A 12,321-nucleotide genomic window follows, 5' to 3' on the forward strand; every position below is an offset into this window, starting at 1 on the left:
GTAGCTATCTTATTTAGGAATAAAATGGGAGACAGGTTTGCCTGACACAGTCCCTAGCTTGACTTCCCTTCGGCTTAGTGACTTTGCTGTCCCTATTTTCCTTTCATGGTCCCATTTTGGTAAATTATCTCTTAAATGATTCATGAAATCAAAGATAGAGACAGAGCAGCTAAGAATGTCCATTTTCTGACCGTATATGGCTAGAAGTACATACTTCTAGGCTTTGCTAAAAAGACATAGTACTTCAGAATGTTTTCATTATGGTGATACTATTTTTAACTTAGTGACTTGTGTTGTAAATGATAGTGGTTTTGTTTATTAATAAATTACAAGTGTTAGTCACATTATACTTTCCATAATACAGGTATTACACATTTTATTGGTCATTGTCATGAATTGACTGTAATGCAGCACAGACAATATGGTACAGCACCAACATTGCAGTCATTTTGTAGGTCAGGAAATAGCAAGGCCTGGATGTTGCCAATTACAAGAGTCACATTAAAACAAATCCAAATAGCATTTTATCCATTTGAAAGTAAATTTTTATTACTTTGAATTAGTATTTTCTTTATATACCAATGTAAATAAACATTTATATTGGAATACCGAGTTAAGGTATTTATATTAAGTTTAACTTTCAAATTATTCTCTTATTAAATTGTAGGTATTTTGTGAGGGTCACTTTATAATGCTAAAGGGGCATAGTAAATTGTGGCATTATATATCAATACAGTTGAATAATGTGTTCTGCTCAAAGTGTCAGAGTACAGATCTCAAAGTCAGCAGAGCAGCTGGAAATTAGAGGAATCGCCAGAGGCAGCCACAGAGAGGGTGAGCCTACCTCTGCCTGAATTCTTGGCGAAGTACCACATTGTACAGGCTCAGGGGAGACCCGTAGGAAACTAGAAGCCACAGGATCAAAACACATATCAGCAGCTCCTTACTATGGATTAGAGTCTGCAGTTTTAATCTAGGCAAAGTACCTGCCTGTTAGAATACAAATTCAGGAGTCCTCAGAAAACATGATAGAATCTAGTGTTTCGGTAATATGTTATCTACAGTCTCCAGTTTTCTACAAAAATATTAGACATGCAATTAAACAGAAGAGTGTGATCTATACTCCAAAAAAGGCAATCAGTAGAAGCTGACTTAGCTCAGATTTGAATTTAGCAAAGACTTCAAAGCAGGTATTTTAAATATATTCAAAGAATTAAGAAAATATGGTATCAGTGAATGAAAAAATGTTCTGAGCAGGGAAATGGTAACCATTAAAAAAAATACTGGAAATCCTAGAGCTGAAAAGTGCAGTTACTAAAATTTAAAAAATTGCCAGGTGGGCTCAAAAGCAGTTTGGCATTGTCAGAAGAAAGGAACAGCAAACCTGAACACCCAGTAGAAATTGTCCTGTATGAGGAATAGAAAAAAAAAAAATGAAGAAAAAGGAACAGAACCTATGAGACCTGTGAAGTAGTCCAATATACATGTGCTTGGAGTCCTGAAAGGAGAGATGAAAAAGAGACATAAACATATTTGAAGGAATAATGGCTGGAAACTCCACAAATTTAGTGAAAAACATTATCAGATCCAAGAAGCTTATACAGAGTCCCAAGAAATACAAACACAAAACCATCCCTAGACATATCATGGTCAACTGTTATGATAAACAAAAAATTGTGAAATCAGCTAGAGGAAAATGATACTTGCTTACCCTTCAAGGAAAACAACTGAAAGTATTTGTTGCTGATGGTAAAATTTGAGCTTTTAGGAAAACAAGAATTTTGGAAAACTTGTATTCACCAATATTTCTCAGTATTTGACTTTGGAAAATTTGTAACCACCAACAGCTTCCCAATACTAAAAAGGCTTTTTTTTTTTTTTTTTTTTTTTTTTAAAGACATTGATGGTGGATAACAAATGTGACTTTAAAAAAATTATATAATAAAATGTGTCAACATTTAGAGATCTACATAATCTATGTAATTCAGTGAACAATTATTTTCCAAGTAACCAATGTATGATGTTACAAAATCATTCACTAAAGATCCATTCAAAGTGCAAGGTAGACCAATGGATTTTAATGTAACAAATTTCAAAAAGTTCATTGATATGGTTTCAGTTTTCATATCACAACTAGTTTTTAAGAAGCTATTACACATCAACATTTGTTATGGAATGAACAAAGAATAACTGCAGTTTTCTGAAAAGGTTTTATTACTCTTCCCTTTCCCAAATACCTATCTGTGAGAGGCCAGATTGTCTTTCCATTTTTCAACCACAACAATATCGCACCAGAATGAATGCAGAGTGGATTTGAGAATGCAGCTGTCTTCACTTAAGCCGGACATTAAAGAGACTTGCAAAAATGTAAAAAAAAAAAAAAAAAAAAAAAAAATTCTTTAGGAAATTACAGCTATTTTTCATAAAATATATTTTTATGTTAATACAGTTTATTAAATGAATAAATATATTTTTTAAATTCTTAATTTCTAATACAGTAAATGTCAGTAGATCTTCCCCATGTTAACAAAAGCTCTTTGGCATCCTCCATTCTTTTTAGGTGTAAAGGTGTCCTGAGACCAAAAAGTTTAGAACTGTTTTGAGTCTGCTCTGCCTCCACCTTCAGATAGTACATTTCTTTAAGGGCATCAGACTGGAAAATTAGAAATATCTTATAGCTCAGGAAATTAGAATTCTTGAGTTTATGGTGACATCCAATTTTTGTTGGTATCTTTGATTATTTTCAAGTAAACAATAAAATAAGCTGTCAAGTGTGCTGCTTAATGCTTCTAATCCCCCCTCCCCCCAACTCAATTTCTTTCCAGACCTTTTATTTTTTACCAGGGACTCTCACCAGGAAAATAATATGGGACTTTTGCAGTGGTGACTAATTCTTATTTTCTTATGTTTAGAGGTTATCAAAAAATGTTAAAGTACTTTAATAGTGAATAGCATAATAGTGCTAGCACAGTCATTGTGCTAGCATAATCATTACTATGCTATTCTGAATTGTTATTCAGTTTCTGGGAATGAGCATTAATCATTTGAAATCAAAAGAATCAAAGAATCATTGAAGTTTGTATCATTTGGTATGAAGAAGAATTGTAAAGATGGTAACTGAAAGAAACCCTGAAATTTTTTTAGTCCTACTTATAATTTTCTGTTAAATGCATGTGCCACTGCTTGTTTCGGTTTACCTGGTAGTTGATAAAACCAGTCTACCAGAAATAAATTTGTTATGTGATGTTCATAACATAAATGTATAATAAGGTTAATTTTGCGTTAGTTTGTTTTTTGACAAAAATAACCACCAAAAATTAAAAACAAAGCCCACTTAACCTACCTGCTTGCCTGAAACTGAATAGATCTCAACTTCCATACATTCCCTCCCATGCATTATTGCTTTTCTCATTTCTTGGTGTTCCTCCCCTTTTCCCATTGTTCTTGGTGACTCTGCACTTGCATTTGAATTTAGAAGACCCATCACTATAAATAAGCTTGTATAGATCTGATTATTGTTGTTGTTTTGTTTTTAAGAGATGGGATCTCACTCTGTCACCCAAGCTGGCATGCAGTGGTGCAATCATGGCTCACTCTAGCCTCAGCCGTCTGGCACAGGAGATCTTCCCACCTCAGCCCCTGGAGTAGCTAGGACTACAGACACATGCCACCATGCCCAGCTAATAGATCTGATAGTTTTTTAAGACTTATACTTTTGTGGTCATAAAATCAGACAAATGTTACTGTACTCTGGCTTCTGATCTTTTATATTTTCACCTAATATTTTTGGTAGTTTTGAAACTTACATATGTGGACAGGAGCACTAAAACAATTTTATATGCTATTTCTTTATGTTTATTTTTATTTTATTTTAGAGATGTTGCCCAGGCTGGTGTGCAGTGGCTATTCACAGGCATGATCATTGTGTACTGCTGCCTCAAACTCCTGGGTTCAAGCAATTCCTTTGCCTCATCCTCCTGAGTAGCTGGGATGACAGGAGTGTGCCACGGCACCTGGCTTTTATTTCTTTGATAATTGAGTTGAGTTACATGGAAATAATAAAATAGACAATTTTCTCCTGTATTGTGTTTAAAGGACTGAATAGTGATTTGCTTTCTGAATCTTATTTTATTTTTTAAATGATAAGGATTTTCATTCTCTTTGCAAATGGTTGTGGTTCTGAAAGTCACATAAAGGCCTACACCAGAATAGAAAGCTAATCTGAGGATGTCAATTAGAGGGATAGCCATTTGGGTCTGCAAATAAAACCTGATTATTTATCAACTGACTTCTTCAACTACAATTTCCCTTATTATTATTTTTTAGGCCAAAGATGAAGAGGAAGCCTTTCTGGATTGGAGTGATGATGATGATGATGGATTTGATCCAAGCACACTCCCAGATCCAGATAAGTACAGAAGCTCTGAAGATTCAGATAGTGAAGATATGGAAAATAAAATAAGGTATGTTTTTACTGTGTGTATGAAATACATTACTCAGTACTCTCACATGAGTCTTCTAATGAATCCAAAAGACATTACTAAGAGTTCTACTCCAAGAGATGTTTGCTGCTTTTTTTTTTTTTTTTTTTTTTTGATACCTTTACTTATATTCCTGGAAATCCTGCTGCTGTTTTTTTACTCATTTTGCTGCAGATTGTTCAGATCATGTTAGGACCTTTTTGATTATTTCTATAATACCTATTAACAGATATAAGTATGATATATGAGTTGTGTTTTTCCTTTCTCTATTCTTTTTTTTTTCTTATCTTTCTCTGAGTCCTTTATGCTTAAGTATTTGATGCACCAAGATCTGTTCTCTGCAAACAGAGTTAGGGTTTTATTTTTTTTCATTGTCAAAGAACTCTATTAAAGATACTGCTAAAAATTGTCCTTGAATTTTAAAAAGTGGACATTATTCTTCCACATTCTTTTATATGGAATTAAATAACAAATAAAATACTGGGGGGGCTGGGCACAGTGGCTCATGCCTGTAGTCCCAACACTTTGGGAGGCTGATGTGGGAGGATTGCTTGAAGCCAGGAGTTTGAGACCAGCCTGATCAACAAAGTGAGACCCTGAATCTACAAAAAAAAATTTTTTTAATAAATAAAATAATGGAACACTTGTACAGAAACAACTCTTGACAAATTCCTTCACTTTAAAATCTATTTGCTATTATTTATTTGCTACCGTTGGCAGAAACAAATGAAATGTGATGAATTGAATAATAGTATGACTTGCTCACCATTTGTTTTCAGAGTACTATGTATTAGATTACATTAAGAGTCTATTGATTTAAAAGTTGAGAACGTTAAACTTCATGCTCAATCTAAACCAACAAGCTTCTTTACAGAAGGGAGGTACTAATGACAGATAGAGTTAGTATGATTGAAGGGAAGAGGAAGCTTAATGGAACCCTTGAAGTGCTAGCACAGGGAGTTTGGAGTTGGAGAAATAGGCCATAGAGAGCTATAATTTGTTTTAAACAAGAACATTATGAAAAGGTCTTAAAGATTTTCTTAGGACAAAATGCTGTAGAGAGACAGAGTTACTCTTCATTTGACTCTTATGCATATTTAAACATGAATTATTTTTTAATAGGGAAAATTCACTTATCCAAATTCAGTTTTCTGAGGTGATGCCAGAAACTTCCATTTGCTGTTGGACAACTAGGTGGTTGAACATATGAGCTTTATATAGTATGTGTAGGCTCTAGGTAGTGGACATCATTGTTTTACTACCACAAGAGGCACCACAGATAAAAATAATTTGATTAGGATTTAGAAAAATATACAAATGTTTGTACCATAAGGATTAAATAATTTAGGTTCTGGGCATATTCCTAATCTTTAAAAATTGACCTTTAAGAGTAAATGTACACGCTCTGAGTTCCTTGGTGTATGTGTCTGAGACCCAGATGAACCCCAGTGGGGTCAGGTTTGCTTCCCCTTATGTTCCTATATAAATGCACCTCTTTTAGAATGGTTTATGGGGTCTGTATTTTGGTAGATGTGATTTAATGTAACATACCTGACTTTCAGTCGTTATCTTCCAAGTGTTTCCATGTAACTTGACTCCCTGGAAGGAACATTAATTGGTTCTTACAGTTCTGCAGCCATATTTTGCATATCTATCTAATATACCTTTAAAAAATAGTCAACCTTTGAAACCTTTGGCACGATGTCAGCAATCCTTCTGCATTTGATTTATATGGATTTTTCCCTCATATTTTAGATATGATCTTTCATCTGTGTACAGCAGGCATTTCATTTAATTCTTCTGCCATTTCTTGCCCTTATAGTGACATTTCCATGCTACCACCTAGTTAATATAACCTGTTCTCTAGTAGCTCATGTGTTTCATCCTGTTAATTAGCTGTAAATGTTTTGTACCTAGAAATTGTCTTTACATCTTTTTTTTTTTTTTGGTACCAACACTTAACTGCTCTAACCTCACTTCCCACCCCTAATATTAATGTCATGGCACAGAGAATGCCTTGACATATTTGAATTGATTAATTGATTGATGAAGGAGATTTACAGGGTTAAAAAAGAAATGTAATTAGAAGAGACTATATCATTGGTCCTAATATTAATAGGTTAAATGATACAAGAAATGACAGAATATAGATGGAGAGTTGGAAGAAGCCAAGTTCATACAGTGTAATGGTGATGAACAAGAAGGTAGGAGTAGTGTGAGAGATGACAAAGCATCTTAACTTAAAGACAAGGGTTCAGATGGAAAGTATTTAAGCATTATATGAAAATTAAAACAGTTTTAATTTCATTCACAGCTAACAAGTCAGCATTAGTGGAGACTGGAATTGGTCAACTTGTTTTAAGCTGACAAAAATTGTCTTTTGTTGAAGAGGAGGATATCAACAAGGGCTTGATCACTGACGAGGGATTTTATTCCTGTAGCGTATATAAGGGCTTTCTAGCAGGTTTTTTGTTTTGGCCTGTGAACACAGAGATTGTCTAATCTTATAGCCTCCTTCTAGATGAAAAAACCAAGGCTTTAAAGGCCGAAATACCTTGTCTGTGATCACAATAAAAGTTAGGGACAGATCAATGTGATCTTTGTAAATTAAACTAACTCCCTAGTTCTGGAATCTCAGTTAGGTTGTATAGAATTACCCTGGTGTTGAGAGAGGTAGCTCAGGATAATGTCATTTGACTAAAGACCTGGATCCATGGACTAACCATAAGATAGACATGGTTTCCCACCCTCAGCATTATTGATATTCCAGCCCAGATAATTTTTTGTTTGAGAAAGGGTATAAGCTGCTTAGCATCATCCTTGGCCTCTACCACTAGCATTTGGGACAACTAAAAATGTCTTTAGACATTGTCAGGTATCTCTGAGGAAGCAAAATTGCCCACACTTAAGAACAACTGGATTCGACCCCAGATGGCAGATACATATTACTGGTGCTTAATTTCCCCTGTCCTTCATTCAGAGTAGGTTTTTTCTTTATTCATTTCCATTTGGCCTAAGCAGTCCTCAGCACAGTCTCTATCAATCAACTGGAACTGGTATGGAAGGTAAAACCTATTTGCCATTCCTGGACTAGCAGGCAGGATTTGGAGTAAATTATAAGTAGTAGCCTACATCTGTAATTTCTATTTATACTTTAATTTCCATTTTTCTCCCTTTTCTGTGGTTTATTTGCCTCAATGGCAATGAATCAAGATGTATGTAAACTAAAACCAAAATTGTTTTAGATAAAGAAAATGTATTTGGAAGATTGTATATACTAGAATTTTGACAGTAGTAATTGCTGTTGCTGCTAACATTTGCATAGTAGCGCCAGTAAAGTTTTTGTGTATTCTTCCAGTTTGGCTACATCTTCTTTTTCTTTGCTTCTCATAAGCTGTGTGATTACACGCTAAGATCTTATGATGTCAGCTTTAGTGAGTCCTCTTGACATGTTCACATGTTTTGCTTGCTGTGCTGTCTCTAGCCCTCTACTCAGTAATTGAGGCAATGGCTAGTACTCCAGCCTCTTGGACATCATCACATCTCTCAGTAGGTTATTCTCTGGCTATGCACTTAGCATTTTCAGAGACAAATTGACTCTTATGGGACTAGATAGACCAATTAGAAAGTAGCTATTAGTCCCGGCCGGGCGTGGTGGCTCACACCTGTAATCCTAGCACTTTGGGAGGCCAAGGTGGGCGGATCATAAGGTCACGAGATCAAGACCATCTGGCTAACACAGTGAAACCCCATCTCTACTAAAAATACAAAAAATTAGCTGGGCATGGTGGTGGGTGCCTGTAGTCCCAGCTGCTGGGGAGGCTGAGGCAGGAGAATGGTGTGAACCCGGGAAGGCGGAGTTTGCAGTGAGCCAAGATCGTGCCACTGCACTCCAGCCTGTGCGACAGAGCGAGACTCCGAGAGAGAGAGAGCCGAGCATGGTGGCTCATGCCTGTAATTCCAGCACCTTGGGAGGCTGAGGCAGGCAGATCACAAGGTCAAGAGATTGAGACCATCCTGGCCAAGATGATGAAACCCTGTCTCTACTAAAAATACAAAAATTAGCCGGGCGTGGTGGCAGGTGCCTGTAGTCCCAGCTACTTGGGAGGCTGAGGCAGGAGAATTGCTTGAACCTGGGAGGCAGAGGTTGCAGTGAGCCGAGATTGTGCCACTGCACTCCAGCCTGAAGACAGAGCAAGACTCCATCTCAAAAAGAAAAAAAAAAGAGATTGAGAGAGAGAAGAAAGCAAAGAAAGCACAAGGGAGGGAGGGGAAGGGAAGGAGAAAGAAAGAAGCTATTAGTCCCAAACTAAACTAGCATGAGCGAGTTTCTTTGAAAATTTCCTCTGGGTGTTTCTTTTTTCTTTACTTTATTGACACACATAAATATTCAGCATGAGTAACACTTTTGTTTCTCCACATGGAAAAGACACTGTCAGTTGGAACTAGGCAATGGAGAGCCAGATTTAGTGGAGAATGACAGAATCTGGGGTCAATAGTTCCTCCTCAGGGAGGTCTGACAGGGTTTTAAAGAGTTTTTACTTCTGCCTTCTTTCTCAGTTCAGTGCATAGCTGCAATAGAATTTAAACTACCTTCGACCCTCTAAAATTATCAGAATTGTTATCTCCAGCACTGAGATTTCAAAAGGGTTCTGATGTGGATTCCACTCAGTTTAGTTAGCATGACCAAAATAGAATTTGCTTATAATATGGTTTTCAGGGACAATGAAAATTATGGGACTTTGGGTTTCTTTTAATGAACTTTAAGAATGCTGCCATGAATAGTTTATTTATCCTCAAAAACAGAGCTGTGGAACGGGACCAACTAATCTACCCATAGTACAGAAGTAGTTGGGACCAGATGTCCAAACTCCATTTAAGGATCTAGGCTTTCATGTGCTATTTTTGACGACAGGTGTAGAAGGGAGATCCTGATGTTCTCTGGCTTTTTTGCTCTTCTTTATGCATCTTATGCATTGGTATAGGCTGCGTTTTACTCTGGCTTTCACCTCTCATTCTTCCTTTGAATATGTGGAATAGGTAGAATTAATAGATGTTAGGATTTGTTGTTGTTATTGTTGGAGACACAACAGCTTAGTAGGAAACCCAGCTCTCTGTTTCAGTGGGCTTTGTGACATTCATTGAATTTATTGGTCTGCTGGGAACTGCACAGAGTCCTGTGTTCTTATCTCAAGTAAGTTTTGAAAGAGTTTTGTACCTTTTGAGGAACCATGACCTCAGATACTGTAATTGCCTTTGGGCTAATGAATGATTTTTCATTTCAAATAGTCCATACAATAAAGTTACACCATGTTCAAAATAAAAATATTTTTAAAAGCTTCTATATGGAGTGCCAAGGAATAGAGTAAGAATCTTCTGCATTATTTAAATCATACTTTACTTAAGAGTTAACAATACCCACTTGATCTATTAGTCTCTGGATTATAACATTTCTTCCATCCATTCTTTCAGCTAAAAATGTTTTAGTGCCTGTCATGGGCCAGGCATGGATACAGAAGATAAAACATTAAACAGGAAAAATATCTTTCCTGCTTTCACAAAGCTTTTTGTTCCATGGAGGTTACAGGTAGCTAAATAAGCAATAACACAACAGTGTGATGTATTAGTGCTGTGGTTTGTGCACTTGGGGAGGCGGTGGGGAGTGGAGTAGGTAGGGAATGAACATGGAGACCACATAAGTGATGGGTTCAATCTAGGCCTGGTGGGTCAGAAAGAGCTTCCTGAAGGCAGTGATGTCTACACTAAATCGGACTTAGGTGTAAGTGTTAACTGAGCAGAGGGGAGGGTAAATTGCACTTCTAAAAAGTGTGGCTTCTAAAGTGAGATGAGTGTCTTTAACCATATTGCATTTAAACTCTTCTTTCAATAAAATTGTTTCTTATAGCTGTGCTTCACAAGCTGAGAGACTTGACTCTGAGCATATAAGATTAATTTTTGTATATCTAGTAGCATTTATCATGTTTGATTTTTGGCCATCTTCGTGTGAATTGCTAATGATGTGAAAATTTGCAAAGTATTAAATACGATGAAAAAGAAACAGCTGGATGTTCCAGATATTCATTATCCAGTCAAATTAAATTTTTAATATTTATAATGTTAACCTTTTTCAAACAAAAAAAGGAAAAAGAAAAGGTGATGATTCAACTCTTACTACCTTATTATCAATCTTTGCTTTGTAGACTACATTCTCTAAGGCAGGTAGCTTCCTAAAGAATTCTTACATGGTGCAGGGTATTTGGTAGATTATTCTAGGTAGCATAAGACCAATTACATCTATTTTGTACTGAGGCTATTGTCCTCATTTAGACCTGATAACTTCTGTATGGATTGATACCTTTTCCAGTACAGAGTAAACTATTCCACATCTAATAATTAGGTGTTCTTTTAACCTATTTTTACACATCTCTGAATCAAAAGACTAATCAAGGTTTTTGGTCTGCATGTTTGTTCTTTTATTTGGGTTTTTGTTTTGTTTCCATATTTATTTTTCTATCTTTTGAGTGAACTTGCCTGTCTTTAAAAATGATCTCTTATGTGAGGTAGATGAACTGCTTTAACCTCTGTAGTTTCTTCTAGTATTGAGTTCTGTGACATCTCTTAAATAAGTTTTGCTCAGTACCTATTCTACGATTTTACAGTCAGCTTCATAATTTGTGGGAGGCTTTTCACTTGGAAAACAATGTTCTCAGAAGCCATTTTCATTTCTTTCTTGTTTTTGCATGGAGCTAAAAGAGCTTTTTCTTAGTCTAGGTGATTGTTTAAAAAAAATACTATTCACTGCCGTTTCCAATTACTTGAACCTCTCCTTGATTATGAATTTCATTGTGTGTAGCAAATGTAGAAAGAGGTTGGCTCAGCTTAATTATGTAGTGGATTTATTGTGTGCCTGCCGTTCTTTCCTCTTACTCTCTTCAACTTCAGGAGTATATGCCCCCCTTCCCATATGCCAAGCAGCTTTCAAGAGAAAATCTCAGTCATTTCTTATTTGTCAAACATTTGAAAATAAGAACAATATTTGGAGAAACTCCTGAGACAGATTGTTGGGGTGGGGTTTCGGAAAGGCAATATTTGTCTTAGGACTTTTAGAGAAAGGTTGCTACACATTGGGGAAGGAGGATGTTATTTTCTGGGGTGAGGGCTGGGTTGAGATGGGCAAGACACAGTTTGAGAAATTGGGAGTTTAAGAAGCTACTCTCTTACTGTTACTGTTTTTGCCCTGTGCTTTCTACTCTATCATTTAATCAACCATTATATATAACTCAGGACAGTTGTGAGCCTGTCATTTTTCAGAAGCGCCAAGATCTCTAAGAAGGATGAATAGCTCAGGATGCTATGAGGCTAAGATGAACCACCCTTGCTAGTAGGGTTCTCTGGCAGCTGCCCTAACTCTGGTGCACTGCAACTTTGTTTTCACTGAAAAGACCTTTGTGAGTGACTTCTTAGGATGTTTCTTTTTGTCATTTCACATTGAATTCACATAGAATGCACTCATGCCTAATGACTGCAAACTTTCCATCACTTGGTTACACCATAATTTCCTTGTCCACCTCCCTTTTAAAATTTTTAGATTGTACCCATGCTTAGGTTTTTGGTTCTTGTTTGATTTTATTTTTTATTACAAGTAATTTTAATGGGTTTTAATTTTTGTTATTGTAAGTAATTTTTAAAACTTGATAGTAAATTTTTTGAAGATTGTACCCATGCTTAGGTTTTGGGTTCTTGTGTGATTTGATTTTATTTTGTAATTATAAGTGATGTTTTGGTGGGCAGCTTTGTTGAAGACTGGGTTTTCTTTCCTTTGAAGTCATTTGAAGGACTA

The 12,321-nt window shown here is 36.0% G+C and overlaps 1 protein-coding gene across 2 annotated transcripts in view; it reads left to right on the forward strand.

The window, feature by feature from the left end:
• DDX10 (DEAD-box helicase 10) overlaps positions 1–12,321 on the forward strand; it is a 282,375-nt gene that overhangs the window by 254,631 nt on the left and 15,423 nt on the right. For both annotated transcript variants that reach the window (XM_054523817.2, NM_001133335.2), the window contains 1 exon segment: positions 4,327–4,463. In XM_054523817.2, coding sequence (XP_054379792.1) covers positions 4,327–4,463 — 137 coding nt within the window.

Source organism: Pongo abelii, chromosome 9, assembly GCF_028885655.2.
Source record: "Pongo abelii isolate AG06213 chromosome 9, NHGRI_mPonAbe1-v2.0_pri, whole genome shotgun sequence".
NCBI classification, from domain to species: domain Eukaryota; kingdom Metazoa; phylum Chordata; class Mammalia; order Primates; family Hominidae; genus Pongo; species Pongo abelii.